The 25,127-nt window shown below is 39.9% G+C and overlaps 1 protein-coding gene and 1 long non-coding RNA gene across 4 annotated transcripts in view; both read left to right on the plus strand.

Annotated features, from left to right (window-relative positions):
• LOC103698909 (putative proteasome inhibitor) overlaps positions 1–6,769 on the plus strand; it is a 33,884-nt gene extending 27,115 nt beyond the window's left edge. For 2 of the 3 annotated variants that reach the window (XM_089931012.1, XM_089931010.1), the window contains exons 5-9: positions 5,363–5,404; positions 5,493–5,524; positions 5,610–5,639; positions 5,773–5,850; positions 6,381–6,769. In XM_089931012.1, the coding sequence (XP_089787138.1) occupies positions 5,363–5,404; positions 5,493–5,524; positions 5,610–5,639; positions 5,773–5,850; positions 6,381–6,538 (340 nt within the window). In that variant the 3' untranslated portion in view covers positions 6,539–6,769. Of the gene's footprint in view, positions 1–5,362; positions 5,405–5,492; positions 5,525–5,609; positions 5,675–5,772; positions 5,851–6,380 lie in introns of all 3 variants that reach the window. The other variant, XR_016413387.1, reaches the window with a different exon arrangement.
• LOC149768642 (uncharacterized) lies at positions 202–1,885 on the plus strand. Its single transcript, XR_016413391.1, has 2 exons — positions 202–337; positions 517–1,885. It is a non-coding gene; the product is annotated as an uncharacterized LOC149768642 (long non-coding RNA).
• Positions 6,770–25,127: the final 18,358 nt, after the last annotated feature.

The following is a 25,127-nucleotide window of genomic DNA, read 5'->3' on the forward strand; positions in this document are numbered from 1 at the left end:
CCAGTTCCGCCGGCAGACGCCTCCCCAGACTCTTAGCGATCACCGCCTTCTCCTTCCTTTCCGTAGCCTTCTCCTCGTTCTTGCTCTGTTAGGGTTTCGATTATCCCCTTTTCTAGGATTCTTGGAGGGTGAACTTCCACAGTGAAGTTTGCCTCAAGAAATCCCGTCCACCCAGGGGATAATCGAAACCTAACAGAGCAAGAACGAGGAGATGACTACAGAGAGTGTGGTAACCCCCACGACAAGGTCGCCTTCGCCGTCCATGCCTCCTTCCTCGCTGCCGGCTTCTTCCTCACCGCCACCGGCAAGAATGCCTTATCCGATAATCCTCCGATCGGTGCGTCTCTCTTTGATCCCATACTTCTTAAAGCTTGACTGTTGAACCGAAACATCGTGTGTTTCATTTTTTTTTTTTAATAGGGAAATTGGGAAACACGGTCCTTCGATCCCGTTCAACTCAACTAGAATCTTGAACCAAAAAAAATGGTTCTTAATTTTTTTCTGGATAAATTTTAGGTGGGGAAGAGGTGGGGATCGAGGGGTGGGAGAAGCTGGTGGGCAGCTATGGTTTGTTGTACTCCACGACCGAGAAGCGTCAGAAAAAGAATTTCTTGGTGGGGTGCCTGGTGATCGGAGATATCCTTGCGATTTATGGCTTGAAGCTTGAGGGAGAGCAGAAGGAATCATTCTACCTACCAATCAAGTATTATTTTTTTTAAGATTTTCAGTTTCCAGGTTGGATTTTTAATTTTGTTTGGTTGCAAGGGTGAAGGATTACCTGTCCGATCATGAAAATCAGACGAGTAATCATGGGGAGTTGTACAAGGATTTGAAGGGCCTTGTCAAGAACTTGAATTCCGGTATCTTGGCCAAATTGGAACCCAACATTGGGAGCAGGTTTGTGATTTAAATTGCCACTGTACTATTCTTTTCTACTCTTGCCCATGTTTGTGGTACTTTCCCATTTCATGGTAGGTTTCATTTGTTAGATAGCTGGCGAAAATATGATCCTCATGAATAACCACTTCTCAGAATCGCAACCCAAGAATGTCCTTTGTTTCTTTAGTTATGCGCCAGAAAGATCCAATTTTTTTAGAATTAAATTTAAAACATTTATATAAAAATTGGAATAAGGATTGAATTATCCACAGAGAAAAATATTGTGAACAAAAATAAAACAAAATTATGCAATAAAAACAAAAGCGCTAACTAATGTAATAGTTAAAACTAAAACTTGAAAAAGTAAATAAAGCTTTGGTTAAATGAGCTAATATCAAACTTCTTAGGAAAAGTCAAAATTATATATAAATTGGGATATGGTAAAATAAATTGATTAGTGTAATAATCATGAATGTCCCAAATGCTAACCAAATCAAGAAACTAGTAGAGTTTATTTAGAAAAAAAATAGAACAGAGATAACTTGCAAAAAAAATTCTTATCCCTATTCAACCTGACTGAATCAAACTTAAATAGAGCTAATGTTTAGATATAGGTCTAGATTGAGATGCAACTTCAAAATGGGTCAGCTATGGATCTCATGAAACTGGATTCAACCTAACTAGGTTTAGATGGACCTGATTTGATGCAATGAAGATTGGTTAACAATTTCGACTTTATGTTAGTTGTAGAATAAATTTTTTGACCTAGCTTTCGTGCTTTGGTGGGTCAGCCGAGATCCTTTGTGGATCAAACTTAAAAATAAAGTACAGGCTATCTAACATCCCCAAGAGTTGGCCAAATATGTCTAAATTTTAGTTTCAAAGTCAGTTTGGGTTGGATCTCATGCATTCAGGAGTCTTCTGTAGTTGAAAAGGAGTCACCAGCATGTACTCTCATCTCTTGCTAGGGTACAACTTGGCTTGAGAAGATTGAGGGTTTTTTTTTTTTTTAAAAAAAGTTGGAATAAAATTTTTTGGACAATTTTTTAACAAAATATTGATTTTTTTGGTTGGATACATCGTGCACCACATAGGTTTAAAGCTTGCATTTAATTTAATATTGTAAATAATTTATTACTCTCCTTTGTTGTATCAAAGCTTGGATACATCGTGCACCACTTGGCAGTCAACTTGGCTGCCTTTTCTTTGATTTTCTTCACAATTTTTCTGATTTTTGGAGAGAGGAGAGCTTTCTCTTTCTTGTCAATTTAATATATTATAAATATAATGGGTCAAAATAAGGAGGATCAGAAAGGTGGTTGTTGGGACTATGATTCTCATTACAAATTTGGGATTTAGGAGGAAGAGAACTTGCAGTCTTACTTCTTTTGTTGGTTCAGATGTTCATCTGCATTTATAATTAAAATATGTACGAGGTTTAGGATAGATGACTGTAAAATATCTTCTTATCCTTGAGCTACATGTATATTTCATGGACATCCATATTCCCACTAGTGTGAAGACAAATTGTGATGGATCTTGCCTTTTGTATCTACGGCATATTGCTAGAATTGTGGGTGTTTTCCATCTACTATTGGTTCTATATTGAATGTTCTATGAAATCAATAGAATCATCACAATTTCACTTGCAAATATTAGAGCTGCATTGATATATGGCTTTGCAACCCTAATATAGATGTCAAACTTTAATTCTTTTACACTGTGGACAGTGGTGAAGGTTTGCATAGGTGTAGTGCTGAACCTGCTATCAGAATTTCAGTTGATCATCAACCTCAAAATTCAGGATATGCACTAGCACTGTATTATTTTTGGTGCCCATTAAACCTTTTCTGCACTATTCTTGCTTGTTCATGAAATTTAGCTCTTTAAAACTTTTGAAGTTATTTTGTTGGTATATTGTTGATCACAAAGGTGTAAACTTAGTTTTGGTATATATATATATATATATATATATATATATATATATATATATATATATATATATATATATATATATATATATATATATATATATACAACATGGACAACAAAATCTTCTCTAGCTTGCTTTTTGTCAAGTAACACAGCCTGCTGGATTACTAAATTGTTAACCATGTAGTGCTTAGGCAACTGGTGAATATAGAGTTGGCTAAAGAAGACTTGGATGATAATATCGATAAAAGGATTGTACACCTACAATTTGGAAACTATTTTAATCTACAAAGCTGGGACTAATGTATTACGAGACAAGCATTATTGATTATGTTCATGTTTCTCATATATTATTTTTAACTTGGTGTTTAATGGCCAAGGTTCTCTCCCTACTTGATATAACATGAAACAGGGCTGGTACCATCTTTATGGCTTGCTTCAGAGGTCTTATGTCACGATTATCTATATCCAACACCTAAATTTCTAATCAGGAAGCATGTTTGTTTTACTTGTCATGGCATGTTGACATCCATCCTGTACGTCTCTTTATCAAGACCATTTCTAGCTGATGTTAGATCACCTTATTCATTGCCTAACATTTTGATCCGTACAACATGAGGGGCCAGTCTAATGATCAATGTTGTCAGACTGGCTACTCTGGTCTTAGGCTATGAAACCTTTAGAGCCTACACAGTTTGTATATCCTTATTTTGATATGCTTGTGCTCTCTGTTTATTGTCTAACATTAAATTTGTAGTGTGAAGCGCTAGATACTGAGTGATGATTTTATCTGTCTAGGAGATCCTTGACAGTAACCTTTCAAAGGCCTAAGTAGGATGCTAAATTAAAAATTGGCTGATAATTTATTAAATCTATATACAGATATTGCAACTTAAACCTCACTTCTAGATAGATTTAAATAATTACAAACATATATTGAGTTTGTGGAAAGTGTATCAGAAACAAGGTCACCAACTATTTAAGTTATATTCTCCAGGCTGTGGAAAGCATATCTATCAATAAAGGAGAATATATTTGTAGTTTTTCTGAAAAACAACAAACAATACATAAAGAATAAATGTGACAACTAGAGCACCACGCAGTTATTAGGTACCTAGACACCTTCCTAGATATTAGCTTGGGAAGTCAAGTTGTTGCCCTGCCTTTGACAGAACACTAATCTTTATGTAGGATTTTCTCATTATGGTTGCTCTTGGGTGGGAAGAAAGGCATTAAACCTAATTCATGTTGATCGTGGTAGTCTTTCTTCTTTCAAGGGAAAACTGGGAAATCCTAGATTGGAGGAAAAGGCTGCCTTGAATTGGTAATGATGGATGCGCACAAGGGAGAAGAGGAGTCAGGCAGAGAGCTTTTTTTCTTGAAAATATTTGGCCCATAATTTGGGTAATTAGTATGCACGTTTTGGGGGGAAAAAGCTATACACATCGTGAAGTCTTATATTTTCAAGATTTTTTTTTGCATAGGGTTTTTGGCATTGAGCATATGTGGTTTCTTGGAAATACTGGGTCCATTATTTGGACATCAGTATTGCAGATTGTCAAATATGCATAGAGGTGGATTCCACACCTTAACTCTTTATAAAAGGAGTTAATGGTTAAAAATCAATCATTTAGTATTTGATTCAAGATCCAAACTGTTGAACATGGTCTACACTAAAATATGCCTAGAAACCAAAATTCATGGTTTTTCATGGTCTCTAACAGAACCATCAAGTATGTGTCTAAATGGGTGATTTTACTTGCATGATATTGTGCTTTATTATGATTTAATCATCAAAACCTAGTGAATTTAAATCTACCCATGTTCTCAAATTTGTAGATCATGATCCATAATGTGGGTTTTTATGTTATGTGCCCTATCATGTATTTTGCAATACTAGCACAATTGATACCATTCATTTTTGTACCAACTTGATGCTAGGTTAGAGACTACCAAATAATTTTGGTTTCTAGGCACTTGTTGTAGTGTAGGTCATGTTCATTAGGTTGGATCTTTAATTTGGATAATCCATCATTTATTTTAAAATCATTAACTTCTTTTTTTAAGGAGTTAAAATAACGTGTAGTCTAACTTGATATGCATATGTAAGAATCCTTTTTATTTTTTTGCAAATACACTTGGGTTTTGGTGAACTTAACAACTAACTGCAAAACACAATTAGGTAAAGTAGTTTGTGATGGTGGTTTGCCAGCAAATACAGTTGTCTGATGATTCCTTAAATGTTTGTGCCGCAGGGCCAAATATTTTACTTAGTGTTTGCTCTAATGATGCAGGGCATCCACATATTCAATTTGGCCCTGCATCTTCAATTTGCACCTGCATCATTAAAGTAATTTAAAGCATCCACATATTTTGTTAATTCATGTTTTTTTAAAAAAGTAATTTCTCCTTTTCTGTTGGTTAGTTTAACACATGCATTGACCTATCTGATGCTTGAATAACTTTTAGATTCTAACTCGTCTATTTTTTTGTTCATTTGCTTTTTTGTGCATTGTATTGTGTATCCTCCTGTTCCACTGTATGAATATAATGATGCTTTTCCTGGGCCCAACAGTGGCTTCTATCCTGAGAGGTTTTTTCTCCCCTGTCCCACCATGACCATTTTGTAGTCTTGTAACTTGGCTTTGGATATTTAGGCATCATTTTGTGCTTTTTTTCAGGCCCTCTGGTGTGGGTGGTGACATTTTCGTAGGTATGTTATCCAATTTTTTTAAAAGGCCATTTATTAGTAGCCTTTTTTTTTCCAGTGTTGCTTAGTCTTTGCTCTAATGATGCAGGGCCAAATGCTCCATGCTGGTTTGGTTCTGGTGAATTTCCTGGTTCTCTTGGTGGACTTCCGCCAGTACACTATCTCTTTCCTTGTCAAAAGAAAATAAATATTTTTCATTTTTATTTCTCTGCTCGTCAAACTAAAACTCTAACCATCTAGAATTAAAACAGAGGTGTGCCACCGGGTGCTTGCTTTGATCCATACAGTCCTCCTGGTGTCCCAGGCTTCGAGCCTGGTTGTTTTGCAAGGTACGATTGTAGCCTTTCTGTAATTAGATGCTCTAGCTAGTTATTGATGTTCTGTCTTTAACTGTTATATAGTAAGTGTAGGAAAACCAATAGTGTAATTACTTGTTGGACTGACAAAGAAAGGGTTCTTGATATGCTTATAGTTGAAATCATTGTTGAAGATACTAAACAAGCACCCTATTCCTTAAATTCTAAAAAGAAAGCATCATTCATTTCAGAATAAAGACAAAAAGCTTTCAATCGCAAAATTTTTAAAAAAGCCCTCATGGTTTCACAAAGTTGCTCTGGTTGGAACTTGGATACAACTGTTTAGATCTAAGAGGAAAATACCCATTGTCGCTTGTGAAAGAGAGCCCGTATCCATTCAGGAGGCACTGATCAAATTGGGCCTTAAGGATATTTAGGTTTATTAAGCTGTTAAATTCAGTTGTCGCAAAATCCCAACGTCATGTGACTAAATGTTGGTTGTGCTGCTTTCATTGGTGAGTTTATACCTTATGTGCTCATTTTCTCATGGTGAATTTTTACAGTGGACTGCGACAACCTGGGAGTGGTACTCATCCAGATGTTCAATTTTTCCCAAGAGATCCTGATTATATGTAGGCACCTGATGGAGAATCAGATCCTTCCATACACTGAAGTTTTGATTTTCTCAGAACATACCCTAACAGTTACAGGTAGTTTATAAATAAAATCGATGTTTGATAAATTAGTTAATGGCCTGTAACTTGATGTTTGTACAACCTACTGTTTTGGTTTGATTTTTTAGGTTTAGTTTATAGATGAAATGGATGTTTGAGCGATCCAGTCAAGAACTGTAACTTGACGTGCGTATGAGCTCTCTCTTTGTTTTTCCTTGTTTTTTTTCATTTCCTCCTGGGGTTTCGTTAAATTCTCAAAGCAAATCTCTTATCTTTTTTTTTTTTGGCTGCAATCCTTGAGTCAATCACTGTCATACATGCTTATAATTTTCAAGACTCAAAAGAGTTAGGATGCTTAAATACATAAGACTGCAATGAATTAGAGACTGGTAGAATTGATAAGAACAAGGATAGTAGCTATTTATTTATGTAGGCATGACCAGCAGTATATATTAGCTAACAAAGAGATGAGCTCGGAAAATCCTGTGATTCAAACACAGCCATGAATACTGTGCTTCAAAATCTCATAAGACCACAAACACTACTCCTATACACCTAATCAAGCACTAATATGAACGGTACTTCCCTGGGACTAAATTCGATCCCGGTCCCAAAAACACTGAACATCAAAAATCTACGACCTATTAGAAAAAACAGGTGGATTCATCCTCTCCCACTTTTCATTCCAACACTGCTTTCGGTGTGCTTGGGGTGTTTGCTTGTACCTCATGTTAGTCTAACGCACCTAAGGCTCCAGTTTGATACCATATGACACGATGTTTCTGAAAAAATAATTATTTTATACTATAATCTATTATATTAGAAAATAATGGTAATTATAATAAATAGTTACATTAATTGATTATGTCAGCAATCTCTGAATAAAATATAAACTGCTATAGGTACCTCAGTTATAAACCATTATTTACATGAAGATTCCCAGAATATATTTTATGGCAGACAGATAAGCTTGGAAAGAACCCGGTACAAACCCAAACATGAGCATTGCTTCTAAATCTCCTAAGATCACAAATACTAATTCTATACACCCAATCATGCATTGATATGAAAGATGCTTCCTTGGAACTAAACTAAATCATAGTCCCCGAAAACAGTATCAACATCAGAATCCACAATCTATATAAAAGTGGGAGATCCTCCCCCACTTTTCATCCTGACATTGCTTTTGATTCACTTGGGGTGTTCGGTTTTTCCTCATGTTACTTAACAAAGATCACCAATTTGAATCCATATGACATCATGTTTCTGAAAACATATTATATCATCCTTTCCAAGATTAAAAAAAAAACTGCTATAAGTATTTTAGTTACAAAATGTTATTTTATTTAAATGAAAAGCGAAACTTTTTGCCATAATAAACATTGAAAACGTCGATCGATGGCTATATGTTTCATTTATATAAAATATTTTATAATGAAATTATATCTAAGATATGACAGTTATTAAAATTTGGTTATTGTGTCATAACATGTCGGGAGGCCTCTTGGGGTCATCATAATGGCAGTTATTCTGAAGTTATCACCAGTAGCTGCATTACCAAATGGATGGATATGATTGCATCACGACATTTTTTCACTGAAATTGAGTTAGGCATGTGGATCAACATTCAAGCCTCTATAGACAATCCTAGTTCATCATCGCCAAACAAATGATGGAACATTTTATTATTGTTCATAAATACAATTTACTTCATTGTGGATTTTGTAAGAGAATGTTGGATTACCCTTTGTTACAAAATGGTGCATATAAATGTCCCTAGATAATTTTGCTCCTCAGTCTAAGTATAAAATAGAAAATGCACATTTTTTAGTTTTTGGTACAGATTTGTTAGAAACCTCGAGGACTCTTCATGCTCTATCATTTTAACCAAAAAAAAACTGCCTTTTCTTGTGAAATTCATGCAAAATATGCAAAGATTTTTTTTTTTTTTTTTTGTGTGTGTGGTAGGAAAAGGAAGTTAAGATTCCTTAAAAAATCCAAAGAATTGATAAGTGGGATATATACATTTGAATAAAATAAATTTGTTTGCAAGTTATTATATTATATTTGAACAAATTATTATGATCAAAAGTAAAAACAAATTACTATTTAAATAATTATACTTTTGCTTTTATATGTGCAACAGTGCAAAACACATGGCTCTATACTAGTAATATTCAATGTCACCAAAATCTTCCTCAATTAAGCAGTTCGTCCAACTATATATTGAACTCAGTTGCTAGAAATGGGCTCCTTGATATTATTGGACATATCAGTGTGCTCAAGCAAGTCGACCAGGTTCTCATGTACAGATAATGTTCGGCAAAATCCCTTTCACAATATTATTCATGCTCATTTTAGTAACTGTTATCATATTCATTGAACTCTTCGAACAAATCCGCAATCCAATTTTCCATTAGCATACATTGCAAACCCTTTTTGGAAAAAAAAAACAAGAACTGTTTTCCCCTTTGCCCCCTCACCACTAAATATCGTTGGCCATAATCTCAATGGGAGTGCATCCACCCACGAATCCTCTATCACATCAATGCTCCGTCCGTCGCCGATCAATCATCTGGAATGCACCAAGGCCATCGGCAAGTACCTCCCGATCTCTCGCCACATAAAAGAAACCTTTTGGCTGCCAATCACATGCACAGTAACTCCGCCTCGACCATATCTAGCCGTCATGATCTAGCTCCAAAATCCATGTGGCTCCAGAACAACCTGCACTGCCCGCCGTGCTAGAAGAGCCTCGCGCCGCGCTAGGAGTGACTACACCCCTAAACCACCCTCACGCAGAGGCGAGCATACTCTCTTCCAGGCCACCAGATGTACTCCATGACCCCCCCACGAGAGCCTCATAGGAAACTCCTCATAAGCCTCTCAATCTCCTCCAGGACCCTCTTCAGCATAACAATATGTGCCACCATATCAATGGGCATAGAACATAGAACTGACCTGATCAACGTCAATCTGCCCATCATAGAGAGTGATGATGCTCTCCAACCCTCTAGCCTGCTCCGCACCCTCTCCAACAAGGTGGAGCACTCCGCCACCCGCAATCTCCTCCCCGTAAGGGGAACCCCTAGGTAAACCAGGGTCCCCTCCTCCTGCATCCCCAGAATTGCCTGGACCTCTCATCGTGTCCTCCGCTCCGTGCTCAGACTGAAGTGTATGGTTGATTTTTGGAGGTTGACTCTCTGCCTGAACATCTCACAGTACTCTGTCAGAACTCCCTGAAGGGCTCTCGCATCAGTCTCTCTCGCCCTAGCGAGCAAGAGACAGTCGTCTGCAAAAAGTAAGTGAGAAATGGGGCGGGCACCCGGGGCTGGTCTATAGGCTACCAACTCCCGGTTCCCACAAGCAATATGCAAGGCACGTGAGAGTACATCAGAGCAAATGATAAATAGATACGGAAAAAGAGGACATCCCTGACGAAAACCCATAGTGGCTCGAAAGAATCGTGATGGCATGCCATTGATCAAAATGGAAAAGCTAGGCTTATGCACATATCCCAATATCCAGTCAATCCAAACCTGGTTGAACCCAAAGCTCTCTAGCGCTCGCCGAAGAAAATCCCACCATATCCGGTCGTAGGCGCGCTCCATGTCCAGCTTCACTGCTATCAAACATCGCCTCCTCGAGACGCGCAGTAAGTCCCCCATCATCTCTTAGCTAGCAAAATATTATCAGAGATACTGCTTCCCCCCACAAAAGCTCCCTTCTCCTGGCTAATGATCCTTGACAATATATCTTTCATCCTCCCCACCATGATTTTCGCGACCACCTTGTACATAGTAATGCATAAGCTAATGGGTCTATAGGGGGCGTTTGGTGACCCCAACAGGATCACCACGGTGATCTAAGATCTCTGGTGATCCGAATGCTAGGGTGATTTGATCCCCGGTGATCTAAGATCAATGTGTTTGGTAGGCCATGGTTCAGTGATTAAAAATCCCCAGATATCCATGAGTAACTTGTTTGGTATGATATGTGTTGCCCAGATTGACAACCCAAGAGGGGGGGTGAATTGGGTTTTTAAATTAACTTAGCTAATTAAAACTTTGTGGATGATTAACTAAATACTATAGCCAGTTATTTAATTAAAGCTAAGTGCTGTGAGTAATGTGTGGGGAAGAAGATGAGAGACAATGCACTACAAACACAAAGTTTTATAGTGGTTCGGAGCTAACCCTTACTCCTACGTCCACTCCCCAAGTCTCACTTGGGAATTTCACTATAACCCCCTTGGATTACAGCCGGTTGTTTTGCAAGCTCACAACCGAACTTGTTGTTTTACGAGCTCACAACGAACTCGGTCGGTTTTCCCAGGCTCACCGACTAGAACCACTCCGATTGTTTTCTCGGGATCACAATCAAACCCTTACACTCGTTGGTTTTAAACCGGCTCACCAACCAACCTTAATCCCCTTGATTCAATCCCCCGATTGAATCAAGTAAATACACGAGATAGAAGAAAACAGAAAATAGCTTCTCAAAAAGCAGATTTAAAACAATATAATCGTAAAGGAGTTAGAAGCCCTCAAACGCTTTTAAGATGGTGAAGAGGTGTGGCTTCTGGAACTCCGGTCTCCTCTTGAAAGAGTGATCGACTTGAAAGCAGGAGGAGGAAGCTTTGAATGCTGGGAAGATGTTGGTGGAGCAGTAAATGCAGATCTTCCCTTTTTCTCGTTGAAGTGCACTTAGAGAGCTTGAAGACTTGAATGCTAGGAGTGGAATGTGTGTTCTCTGCCTTGCTACAGTCTTCTGTGGCTATTTAAGCTAACCCCCACGGAAACTAGCCGTTACTCTACTTTTTCTGGCCGTTCTGCACACTCTGCGCAGCCTGACAATGTGACCGTTGGTGGGTTGGAGTCGACTCGCGCGATCAGGAGTCGACTCGGCTGTAGCAGGAGTCGACTCGAGCTTTTCCGGAGTCGACTCGGCAACTGTTTCCAGTTTGAATTAAAGTTGCCGTCTTGACTGGGAGTCGACTCGTCTTGACCCGGAGTCGACTCGCCAACTTCTGGCGCTGACCTGGCAATTTTGGAGTCGGTTCATCCTCTGTAGTCCGTGGATCCAAATTTGAATTTTGTCCACTCGAGTCGACTCGACTGTCCTGGGAGTCGACTCGAATCTCAGAGCCCGAACTCCCGATTCTCTGTCTTTTGGCTCATCCAGTCTTGGAGTCGACTCGAACTTCCTTGGAGTCGACTCGGCTCTCAGTTTCCGAAAGTTGGTCTTCTGCCTTTTGACGTGAAGCCTGTCTTGGAGTCGACTCGAGCTGTCTGGGAGTCGACTCGGCTCTCAGTTTCCGAAAGTTGGTCTTCTGCCTTTTGACGTGAAGCTTGTCTTGGAGTCGACTCGAGCTGTCTGGGAGTCGACTCGAATCTCAGAGGCAGTAACATGGTCTTCTGTCTGTCGATGGTCGCACAGTCTCGGAGTCGACTCGCGTACTGCGGGAGTCGACTCGAATCTCAGAGTCCATAAAACGCTCTCTGACTTTTTCTTTGTGTACCGCTGGGAGTCGACTCGCGTTCCACTGGAGTCGACTCGAATCTCAGACCTGAAAAACTGCTCTTCTGTCCTTCTGTCTGTTTTCAGTCGGAGTCGACTCGTACTGATCAGGAGTCGACTCGAGCTCGTGCCAGTACGCTTGGAGTCGACTCGTGAAACTCGGGAGTCGACTCGTATCTCAGACACTGGTTCATGCAGACTTCTTAACTTATCCAAAATGCTATGAACCAAGTCTAGAGACACTTGGACAGGATTTTCACTGAAACACTCAATTGAATTCATTAGTAATCACAAGATATACTCAAATGCTTTGAGCTCATCAAAATCAAACGGGGTTTTAATCAATCACTCCACAATCTCCCCCTTTTTAATGATGACAAAACTTTGAGTATATGTAAAATGAATTGCTCAGTAAATAATGAAATAAACTCCATAAATGAATTCAAATGTCTGATAATTTAATTTATCCAAGTTTGAAAGGAGTGAAACATTAAATTTCGGAGTTAAAGTTCCCCCTTTCATTTGGAATTATATAAGCCTTCATATTCTGCAATCAATTGTTTGGCTTATATGACATTAATGATTTAGCTTGATTAAAATTCAGATTCTCCCCCTCAACATATGCATTCAACTATGTTTTGATTTTCTGAATTTCCTTTTAATGCTTTGAAATTTTTGAACTAAAATTTTTATTTTTAGAGAAAAAATCTGTCAATTTGTTCTTGAGTAGGATTCAGCTAATCTCCGAATATCCCTTGAATAGATTCTGGAGATTACTCCATTAGGAGCCCCAAAAGAGAGATAATGAGCCTCGAGGTACCGAATCCACTTAGAACAAATTTATGTGTGTTTTTAAGAGTTTATCGTTTTATTTATTTCCATTGATTTCTTTTACATATTTTTTAATATTTCTCCCCTTTTACATATTTTATACTTACACATTTCTCCCCCTTTTTGTCATCATACCAAAAAGGAGGTAATCACACACAATCAATGGCACAAATGGCACAGTCAATCATCAAATGGCACAGAAATGAAGATAAGATGTCTACTCATTGTATTGATATGAAGGTGAATACATTTGAGCATACAATAGGTAAAGCAAGAACAATACATAAGAAGACAAAACACAACTCAAAATCATCTATGACCTCCTCGAGGATGTGGCTCCCCCTCTCGAGGATACATCTCCTCCTCTGGAGGATGTGGCTCCCCCTCTCGAGGATACATCTCCTCCTCTGGAGGATGTAGCTCCTCCTCTCGAGGATGTGACTCCTCCTCTCAATCGGCTCTGCTCCATGAGGAGGGCGACTGCCTCTGTAACATGGCCCAGCTGCGTGATAATAGACGTGGTGGCTCTGCTATGTGTAGTGGAGAGCTCAGTCACCGACGTCTGAAGCCCAGTCACCGAGGTCTGAAGTGCGTCCAGCTTGTCGATGAGCACATTCGACAAGCGCTCGGCCCCCTCGGTGGTGGTGTGCATGTCACGGCGGATGTCATCCCGCATCCTCCTCGTGGTGCTCGTGACCTCGCTCATGCTGTGGAACTGGGCCTGCACCAGGGTCCTAATGTTGTAGATCTCCTGCCGCACCTCAGCCGTCATGTCTGTCACGGCTGTCAAGGATGGGACCAATGCTGAGGATGGAGTGGGTGCAGGAGTGGGAGCTGGCACGGAACCTCGGAGCTCCCGGAGCAGCTCGTCCCTCAAATCTCGGACGATCTCCTGCCGCAGCTCCCGGAGCTGCTCTGGATCAATACGGACCTCCATAGATGGTGGAGCTGAGGAGGAAGGTCCGGCAGAGGTGGTAGGAGCAGGAGGAGTGGATGGAAGGTCTGGATGGTCTGGGAACTCTGGGTAGTCAGAATCTGGCTCAGGACTGGGTGATGGTCTGGTGGTCTGAGCGGTGAGAGTGGACTTCCTAACCCAGATCCCTTCTCTCTTCCGAAATCCCATCCTGTGCATGGTCCCCGTACCCAAGCGATCAGTCCATCGCAAGGCACGAGAGGGTTCCTTCTCAGGAATGGAAATTTCGTACTGCCTAAAGAGAAGAGTGAATATCATTCCGTATGGGAGGGAGAGCCTAGGTCTATCCAGGGGCTCACACATATACCTATAAATGAGCTTGGGGAAGTTGACCGGGGTGTCCTGAAGAATGTAAGACATAATAGCTAGGTCCCTCTCATTCACAAAATCAAATCTCCCTGTCTTAGGGAAGATGGACCTGGACAAAATGCTCAAAAGGATTCTCACTACAATAGGAAGTGAGCTAGCAGATACCTCATCTAGGGGAGACTGAGGTGGATGCCCTAAGACGATCGTAAGGGCCTCAAATCTATCCTCAGGATGTGCAGGAGCCACCCCTACTAATGGAAGGTGGAGGATATGGGCAATGAGGTCCTCTGTGACACGCAATGGGACACCTAATACCGTGCCCTCAATACCTCCATCTCCCCGATGGACGGTACTGTAGAACTCTTGAACTAGGCCAGGATAGGTGGGAAAGTCCAAGGTGAGGAAGTACTCTAGACCCTGGGCTCTAAGCCTATCGCCTATGGTGAATCCTTCCCAGGAGAGATAGTCGAAAGTGACATACCTCCCGGAGGTGACGGCCTTCCCGGCCAACGGCCTAACATGAACCACCCTAGGCGGGGAACGATCCGGAGGAGGTTGCCTCGCGGGATCGTGCCGCGCCTTGGAGCGCCGCTCGGGACCGGCCACGGGACGGGACCTCTTTCTAACAACTCCCTTGCGAGGCATCTTGACCTAAACGAGATGAAAACCTAGAGAACGAAGAAGGATCGATAGAGGAAGCTCGGGAATGACCTGAAAAGACCTAGGAACGGACGGAAACTCAATGTCCGGCGAAGAATCGACGGGAAAAGGGCTTGGAGACGATCGAGGATGACCTAGGAGTCGGCTCTAGGGCTTTGTGAACAGTGGCGGCTTGAGAAAAAGTGTTTGCGAAACGACAAACCTAGGGTTAAAAAGTCGGATCCCGACTGCGAGTCGACTCCCCTGAGTCGCGAGTCGACTCGAACTCGAGTCGACTCCAGAAAATGCGCGAGTCGACTCTCCTTATGCGCCTGTAGACTTCGAGTCGACTCCCGACAATGTGCGAGTCGACTCCCCCTCAGCTGCCAACTTTGCGAGTCGACTCCCCCAAATGCGCGAGTCGACTCCCCCTTAGGAGCCGGCTCTGAAACTTACTCGAGTCGTCTCTAACCTTGGCACGCACTTAAAAATCATGCTATAACCGTGCCAAATGAGGGAAAATCACCTAGTTGGGATCTGATTTGATGATCATTGAATAGAAACTCTATTTTAACCTCATTTTAATCATCAAAATCAATTAATCTAGTGGAAACTCCCACTAGGATGGGTCAATCACTCCTAATCCCCTCCTAAGTACACTGAACCTCTCTTCACTTAGGGGTTTTGTGAAAATATCTGCTAATTGATTATCAGTACAAACAAATTGGAGAGTCACATCACCATTCAATACATGATCTCTTATGAAGTGATGTCTTATCTCAATGTGTTTAGTTCTTGAGTGTTGAATTGGATTTTTAGTTAGGTTTATGGCACTTGTATTATCACAATTAATGGGAATTTTATCTTGTTTAATGCCATAATCTTCTAATTGTTGTTTAATCCACAAGATTTGAGCACAACAACTCCCGGCTGCAACATATTCAGCTTCTGCAGTGGATAATGCAACCGAGTTTTGTTTCTTGCTAAACCATGAGATTAGGTTTTCTCCTAGAAATTGACAAGACCCGCTGGTACTTTTTCTATCAAGCTTACATCCAGCGAAGTCTGAATCTGTGTACCCTATTAAGTTTAGGCTAGATTCTTTAGAGTACCACAGCCCTATGTTCTTAGTTCCTATTAAGTATTTAAAGATTCTCTTAACTACAGCTAGGTGTGATTCTTTAGGATTAGCCTGATATCTAGCACACATGCACACACTAAACATAATATCAGGCCTACTTGCAGTAAGATACAGTAAAGAACCTATCATACCTCTATAAAGTTTTTGATCTACAGATTTACCTGATTCATCTTGGTCTAACTTACATGATGAGCTCATGGGGGTGCTGATTGACTTGTTTCCCTCCATATCAAACTTCTTGAGCATCTCCTTGATATATTTGGCTTGATTGATGAAGATGCCTCCTTCAGATTGTTTGATTTGAAGCCCGAGGAAGTAGTTCAGCTCTCCCATCATGCTCATCTCAAACTCACTCTGCATCAAATCAGCAAATTTCTCGCAGAGGCGATTGTTAGTAGCACCGAAAATGATATCATCAACATAAATCTGTACTAATAATATATCCTTATTTTTCTTTTTCAGAAATAATGTTGTATCTACATTTTCCCTAGAGAATTCATGTTCTAATAGAAATTTACTAAGTCTCTCATACCATGCTCTAGGTGCTTGTTTTAGTCCATAAAGTGCTTTGTTCAGTTTATACACATGATTGGGGTATTGATGATTTTCAAAACCAGGAGGTTGTTCCACATATACCTCCTCATTAATAAACCCATTTAGAAAAGCACTTTTTACATCCATTTGATATAGCTTGAAGTCCTTAGAGCATGCATATGCTAATAATAGTCTAATAGCCTCAAGTCTAGCTACGGGAGCAAAGGTTTCATCAAAGTCTATACCTTCTTCTTGATTATAACCCTTTGCTACTAGTCTAGCCTTATTCCTTATAACAATTCCATTTTCATCTAGCTTATTTTTATATATCCATTTTGTACCTATAATTGGATATTCAGAAGGTCTCTCTACTAGATCCCACACTTTGTTTCTAGTAAATTGGTTTAGTTCTTCTTGCATTGCATTTATCCAATTTACATCATTTTCGGCTTCTTCTATATGTTTGGGCTCAAAGTGTGAAACAAAAGCTAGATGGTTATTCAAATTTCTAAGGGATGCTCTAGTCCTAACGGGTTGGGATGGATCATCTAGAATTAGTTCCTTAGGATGCCCATGAGCATACCTCCAAGCTTTAGTTAGCCCATGATCCACTATAGGCTCTTGGTTTGATGATTCTCCTTCAATCAACTTTTGATTATCATCTTGTAATCCCATCTCATCTATCTTTTCTTCAAGTATTTCAATATCATCATCAAAATTAACCTTCTTACTAGATGAGATGTCACTAGAGTCATCAAAAACAACATGTATAGATTCTTCTATAACTAGGGTTCTTTTATTAAAGATTCTATAGGCTTTACTAGTTGTAGAATAACCTAGGAATATTCCTTCATCAGATTTTGGATCAAATTTTCCTAGATTATCTTTCCCATTATTATGTACAAAACACCTACATCCGAAAACATGAAAATAGTTAACCTTTGGTTTTCTGTTTTTCCACAGTTCATATGGTGTTTTCTTTATGATGGGTCTTAATAGAACTCTATTTAATACATGGCAAGAAGTATTAATGGCTTCTCCCCAAAAGTACTTAGGGAGGTTACTTTCACATAACATCGTTCTAGCCATTTCCTCTAGGGTTCTATTTTTCCTTTCCACAACTCCATTTTGTTGTGGTGTCCTAGGTGCTGAGAAATTATGGGTTATCCCCTTTTTACTACAAAATTCATCAAATAATTGATTTTCGAATTCGGTACCATGGTCACTTCTAATAGCTATAACTGAGGACTCTCTAGCATTTGTTACTTCCTTATGGAACTTCTTAAACATAGAAAATGCTTGATCCTTATGCGCTAGAAACATGACCCATGTGTACCTAGAGTAATCATCTACTATAACTAGACCATATTTATTTCCACCTAGGCTTGTTGTTCTAGTTGGACCAAATAGGTCCATGTGTAGTAATTCTAGAGGCCTAGAAGTAGAGACACATTTTATGGATTTAAAAGAGTTTCTAGATTGTTTGCCAAATTGACATGCTTCACATATTTTGTTCTTTTCAAATTTTAATTTTGGCAAACCTATCACGGAGTCTCTTTTAACTAGTTTAGTTATTGTGTCCATGCTTGCATGACCTAACTTACGGTGCCATAACCAACTAGCATCATTTTCTTTAGTTTCATTAACAACTAAACATTGGTTATGTTTTGTAAGGTCTTCTAGATCTACCACATATACATTTCCACGTCTCATCCCTTTAAAAACTAAACTATTATCATTAGGATTTGTTATAATACATAGTGATGGTTTAAACATAACATCATATCCTTTATCACATAATTGACTAATGCTTAACAAGTTATGCTTAAGACCATCAACATATCTAACGTTATCTATAAAGGTAGAAGGGGTGATTTGAACTTTACCAATACCAATGATGTGACCTTGGTTGTTGTCTCCAAAAGTCACAGCACCTCCCTTCTTAGCTTCAAGGGTGAAAAATTGATCTTTATCACCCGTCATGTGCCTTGAACAGCCACTATCCAAATACCAGCAGTTTTTGTTGACCTTGGCTGCAAGACACTCCTACACAAGCAAATCATGTCATCTTAGGTACCCAAGTTTTCTTGGGTCCTTCATGGTTAGTCAAGTTGGTTCCTTTTGGAACCCATACCCTTTTATTTTTTCTTTTAGTTTTACTTTTCCTAAAATTACATGCATTTGCTTTATGTCCTACTATTCCACAACAAAAGCAAGTTATTTTCTTAATTTTAGTTTCTCCAGCTTTAACAAAGAAGTTACTAAGAAGTTTTTGCTTATTCCTTGGTTTATACCCTAAACCCGCTTTATTAAATACGGCTCGTTGATTATTAAGTATCATGTTTAACTTTTCAGAACTATATGTGAATTTTTCAACTAAGGGTTTGTATTTGTTTAGTTCTTTAGTTAATGTCTGATTTTCGGTTTTTAGATCATTTAGCTCTTTAGTTAGATCCTTGTTTAAGACTTGTTTATGGTTTTTGAGATCTAAAAATTCCTTTGTTAGTTTCTCAATATCTTTCGTTAAGGTGTTAGTCTTCTTAATTAGGAGTTGGTTGCTTGTCTTAAGTTCTAGATTTTCTTTGGTGAGATTATCTTTATCCTTAATTAATGAATCATGCTTATGAATATAACTTTGGTTAGTTACTTTTAGTTCTCTGTTTTTAACATTTATATTCTTATACTCAATCATTAATTCATTGAACGCATCATAAAGTTCATCAAATGTAAAATCAAAATGCGTATCGGAGATTACCTCATTTTCGTTGGCCATGAAACAGAAATTGGCCTTCTCTTCTTGTTCTTCATCCGATGATGAAGATGATGCGTCGGAGTCCGATAGGGTGGTGACAAGTGCCTTCTTCTTCTTGTACTTACTCCCCTTCTTCAGTAAGGGGCACTCTGCTCTTATGTGTCCCGGCTTCTTGCACTCGTAACACCCAATCCCCTCATTTTCCCTTTCCTTACCTTTGTCTCTGCGGTAGGAATTTGAGGGACCTCTCCTTTGATGATACGTCTTCTTGTGGTTGATAAACTTCTTGAACTTGCGCACAAGAAGTGCCTCACCACCATCTTCCTCATCTTCTTCCTCTTCACTGCTGCTGCTGCAAGACAGGTCCTTGTTAGAAGAAGTAGATTTTAAAGCTATTACCTTTTTCTTATGGGAGGACTCTTCCTCGTTGTGTTGTTTCATGGTAAGCTCATGCGTCATCAGGGATCCAAGGAGCTCTTCAAGTTGAAGCTTGTTCAAGTCTTTAGCTTCTTGGATCGCCGTCACCTTGGCTTCCCACGACCTTGGTAGACACCGAAGGATTTTCCTGACAAGTTCACTGTTAGTATAGTTCTTGCCAAGGCTTTTTAGGCCATTGACAATATCAGTAAACCTAGTGAACATGCTTGTGATTGTTTCATTTAAATCCATTTTAAATAGTTCATATTTATGAACCAAGATGTTTATTTTGGATTCCTTGACTTGATTCGTGCCCTCATGGGTCACTTCAAGTCTGTCCCAAATTTCTTTTGCAGAATTACAAGTTGAAACTCTATTGAATTCATTACGGTCTAAGGCACAATAAAACACATTCATTGCTTTAGAGTTTAGTTGTGCCTTCCTCATGTCATGTTCATCCCAATCCGTTTCTAGTTTGGGTACCTTAACACCCTCTACATATGTGGATGGGATGTATGGGCCATTCACTACAATGGTCCACATCTCATAGTCTTGGGCTTGGATGAATATTCTCATCCTAGCCTTCCAGTATGAGTAGTCGGATCCATTGAAGAAAGGAGGTCTTTGGGTGGACTGACCCTCAATGTGAGAAGATCCAAATGGGGTTGTCATTTTGATCTTTTAACTCTTGAGTGGAAGAGTTTTTGGCTCTGATACCACTTGTTGCCCAGATAGACAACCCAAGAGGGGGGGTGAATTGGGTTTTTAAATTAACTTAGCTAATTAAAACTTTGTGGATGATTAACTAAATACTATAGCCAGTTATTTAATTAAAGCTAAGTGCTGTGAGTAATGTGTGGGGAAGAAGATGAGAGACAATGCACTACAAACACAAAGTTTTATAGTGGTTCGGAGCTAACCCTTGCTCCTACGTCCACTCCCCAAGTCTCACTTGGGAATTTCACTATAACCCCCTTGGATTACAGCCGGTTGTTTTGCAAGCTCACAACCGAACTTGTTGTTTTACGAGCTCACAACGAACTCGGTCGGTTTTCCCAGGCTCACCGACTAGAACCACTCCGATTGTTTTCCCGGGATCACAATCAAACCCTTACACTCGTTGGTTTTAAACCGGCTCACCAACCAACCTTAATCCCCTTGATTCAATCCCCCGATTGAATCAAGTAAATACACGAGATAGAAGAAAACAGAAAATAGCTTCTCAAAAAGCAGATTTAAAACAATATAATCGTAAAGGAGTTAGAAGCCCTCAAACGCTTTTAAGATGGTGAAGAGGTGTGGCTTCTGGAACTCCGGTCTCCTCTTGAAAGAGTGATCGACTTGAAAGCAGGAGGAGGAAGCTTTGAATGCTGGGAAGATGTTGGTGGAGCAGTAAATGCAGATCTTCCCTTTTTCTCGTTGAAGAGCACTTAGAGAGCTTGAAGACTTGAATGCTAGGAGTGGAATGTGTGTTCTCTGCCTTGCTACAGTCTTCTGTGGCTATTTAAGCTAACCCCCACGGAAACTAGCCGTTACTCTGCTTTTTCTGGCCGTTCTGCACACTCTGCGCAGCCTGACAATGTGACCGTTGGTGGGTTGGAGTCGACTCGCGCGATCAGGAGTCGACTCGGCTGTAGCAGGAGTCGACTCGAGCTTTTCCGGAGTCGACTCGGCAACTGTTTCCAGTTTGAATTAAAGTTGCCGTCTTGACTGGGAGTCGACTCGTCTTGACCCGGAGTCGACTCGCCAACTTCTGGCGCTGACCTGGCAATTTTGGAGTCGGCTCATCCTCTGTAGTCCGTGGATCCAAATTTGAATTTTGTCCACTCGAGTCGACTCGACTGTCCTGGGAGTCGACTCGAATCTCAGAGCCCGAACTCCCGATTCTCTGTCTTTTGGCTCATCCAGTCTTGGAGTCGACTCGAACTTCCTTGGAGTCGACTCGGCTCTCAGTTTCCGAAAGTTGGTCTTCTGCCTTTTGACGTGAAGCCTGTCTTGGAGTCGACTCGAGCTGTCTGGGAGTCGACTCGGCTCTCAGTTTCCGAAAGTTGGTCTTCTACCTTTTGACGTGAAGCTTGTCTTGGAGTCGACTCGAGCTGTCTGGGAGTCGACTCGAATCTCAGAGGCAGTAACATGGTCTTCTGTCTGTCGATGGTCGCACAGTCTCGGAGTCGACTCGCGTACTGCGGGAGTCGACTCGAATCTCAGAGTCCATAAAACGCTCTCTGACTTTTTCTTTGTGTACCGCTGGGAGTCGACTCGCGTTCCACTGGAGTCGACTCGAATCTCAGACCTGAAAAACTGCTCTTCTGTCCTTCTGTCTGTTTTCAGTCGGAGTCGACTCGTACTGATCAGGAGTCGACTCGAGCTCGTGCCAGTACACTTGGAGTCGACTCGTGAAACTCGGGAGTCGACTCGTATCTCAGACACTGGTTCATGCAGACTTCTTAACTTATCCAAAATGCTATGAACCAAGTCTAGAGACACTTGGACAGGATTTTCACTGAAACACTCAATTGAATTCATTAGTAATCACAAGATATACTCAAATGCTTTGAGCTCATCAAAATCAAACGGGGTTTTAATCAATCACTCCACAATATGGAAATCCAAGATCACTGACCACATAATACCACAAATACCCTGATATATCTTAGATAGATTTTTTTATGTATTTTTAATTCTCATGAATTAAAAATGTAAATCAATATACTAATTCTTACAATAACTCCATAATTTTGTCACATATTTTACTTTTAGTAGCCCTTATCATATATTTATTAATCATATAAAATATATTAATTACTCCTATAAATTATTAATCTTATAAAAATATGTTTTTTTATTATAGAATTAATATTTTTATTTATACTTATAATAGATTTTTTTAATACTAATAATTATTTTGATTAGAAAAGTAAGGTAAATAGAAGTAATATAGTAATATATTAAATATTTTTATTATATAAATATAAAAAATAATAATATATTTCTACTAGAATTTAAAATTATCCTTCAATAATAATGGGATAATAATATGATTAGTAATATATTATAATATAATATATATCATTAATATAATATATAATATCAACATAATATATATATATATATTGACATAATATATTGATGGTATATTGATATATCAATTTTTCTGCTAAATTGAGAGGCATTTTTGTCTTTAACTTTCAACCCAGGATCACTGCCCTAGGGTGATCTTGGATTCCCAACCTCAAGGACGGGTAGGGGTGCAAATGGGTCGGGTCGGGTCGGGTCCTAGGTGACCCCGATCCGACCCAGTTTTTTGTTTGGGTCCCAATTTTGGACCCGGACCCGACCCGGTTGAAGATCGGGTTGGGTCGGGTCGGGTCCGAGTCGGGTCCGGGTCCGATTCGGGTCGGGTCCGGGTCCGATCGGGTCCAATTTTTTTGTGCTTTTGAGAAAAAATTTGGGCAAATCTAATTTGGTCACATCATAATTATGAGGTGCTGGGTGACCCATGACTTGAAAGACTTTGCAATTGAGCTCCAGTCAGAACAGATGACTCATGACTTACTAACTAAGTCGGTCTACAAGCCAAATTTCATATCACACTATTTTTTATCTATATGACTGATTGGACGGAACTCGGTGTCTCCCAGCTCCCCTCTCACGAGGACAAAAAAAATCCCAGACCTTCTTCCAAAATCCAATTCCATTACAGAGAACTGGCACATGACCCGTATTCAGTTGCAGTGTTCCCTCACTTTCTCCCTTCAAAAGTTAAAAGAAACAAAAACCAAAAAACAGAAGGAAAAAAAAAAAAAAAGGCAGCTACCGAGACACCAGAGGTCTCAACAGTGTAATAGATCGAGAGAGAATCCTGACGGGCCGACGTTCCTTTGGATTCTGTGAACCTATGCTTGTTGCTAACTTGCTATCCTCCCACACTGACCAACAGTACCACAACCCACGCCAAAAAAAAAAAAAAAGAAAAAGAAAAAGAAAAGACTTTCTTTTGCTTTTCCTCTCTCTCTTCGGGTCCATTCGGGTCGGGTCGGGTCCGTTTGGTAAACCCAGACCCGACCCAGAAAATGATTCGGGTCCAATTTTAGGACCCGACCCGGACCCGCGGGTCCTAAAATTCGGGTCGGGTCGGGTCTACGCGGGTCGGGTCGGGTCGGGTCACGGGTCGACCCGACCCATTTGCAGCCTTAAGGACGGGTATCCCATCACCGAGTTGGAGGGTGATTTGAGGAGTGGAGGTGATTTAAGATCACCGCCACGTAGGATCTGTAGGGTTTTAGCATGTTATAATGCGCAGCGGAAGCTAGGGATTTTAAAAATTTCTTAATAAAGTCCCTATGCATGAAACCCTTTTAAGCCTAGATCACCTTAATGATTACAATCAAATGATATAAAATAAATGCAGAATTAGTAGAATACCTCAAACGCTAATCCAAAGTGTACAATCTCCACGAGGCGTCCAAGTGTCCGCCCTCCAATGGTGATCCACACGAAAACTTGATCAAGACTTTAGCTCCAAAGACTTTTGATCCTTAATGCAGAATTCTTCTAAAGAACTCTAATGGCTTGCTTTCCTTCCTTTTTATTTTTCTTTAGCCTTCTAAAATCACTTCTAATCCTTTTGTCCTAAAGAAGACCACCTTGTCTTGGCTTAGGACACACTAGAAGCAATGCTAGAAAGAAAGAAACTAATGTAAGAAAGAAAGAAGAGAGGAGTGGGGTGGAATTGGAATGATGAAACCCATGGAGTGCTAACCTATTTATAATAGGTGTAGGGATGCATCTCCAAGGGATGCATCCCATCCACACATCCTCTCATGAAAGGGCATCATCTAAAGGGCCATATCAAATAAGAGGAGGTGCAGATCAAGTGAGGAGGTGTATCAAATGATATGTCCTTTCATGTGGTGCCATATTTTGACCAAGTCAACATCACATGCTAATCACATGTCCATCACGCCTCACCTCTTGATCTTTCATGATGATGATCCAAGGGCTCCAATGCAAGGCGCCATTCACTTGACCCATTATGTCTTCATCCAATGGTGGGATTAAGATCCAATGGTCAATTATGGTAGCCATCCTCTAACCCAATCCAATTGGGTTAAACCAACTCTCCATTATGTCTTCATCCAACGGTAGATCAAGATCTAACGGTCTAGATTGAATGATTTATTAAATCTAATCCAATTAGACTCAAACCAAGCCAATTAGGTGCCAACTCTTGGCTAACCCATATTAGAATATGATCTAATCAAATTAGATCAATTAAGAATCAGATTCGAATCCAATTCGAATCAGATTCGAATCCAATTCGAATTAGGAGCTAAGGTTTGCAACACCTGCTAGGATGTTTATCTTGCAAACATGATCTAATCCAATTAGACCCTTAATAAGTTTTCTTGTGTGTGACCCATTGGGTTCCATACTTAGCCAGCAATAGGTGTCAGTGCGAGTTGACCCAACTTGATTAGAACTCTTCTAATCGATTTAAGTCCAAACTGCGCAAACCCG

The sequence above is a fragment of the Phoenix dactylifera genome, chromosome 1 (genome assembly GCF_051530095.1).
Source record: "Phoenix dactylifera cultivar Ajwa chromosome 1, Ajwa_hap1_PhDact_Kaust_v1.1, whole genome shotgun sequence".
Lineage (NCBI taxonomy): Eukaryota > Viridiplantae > Streptophyta > Magnoliopsida > Arecales > Arecaceae > Phoenix > Phoenix dactylifera.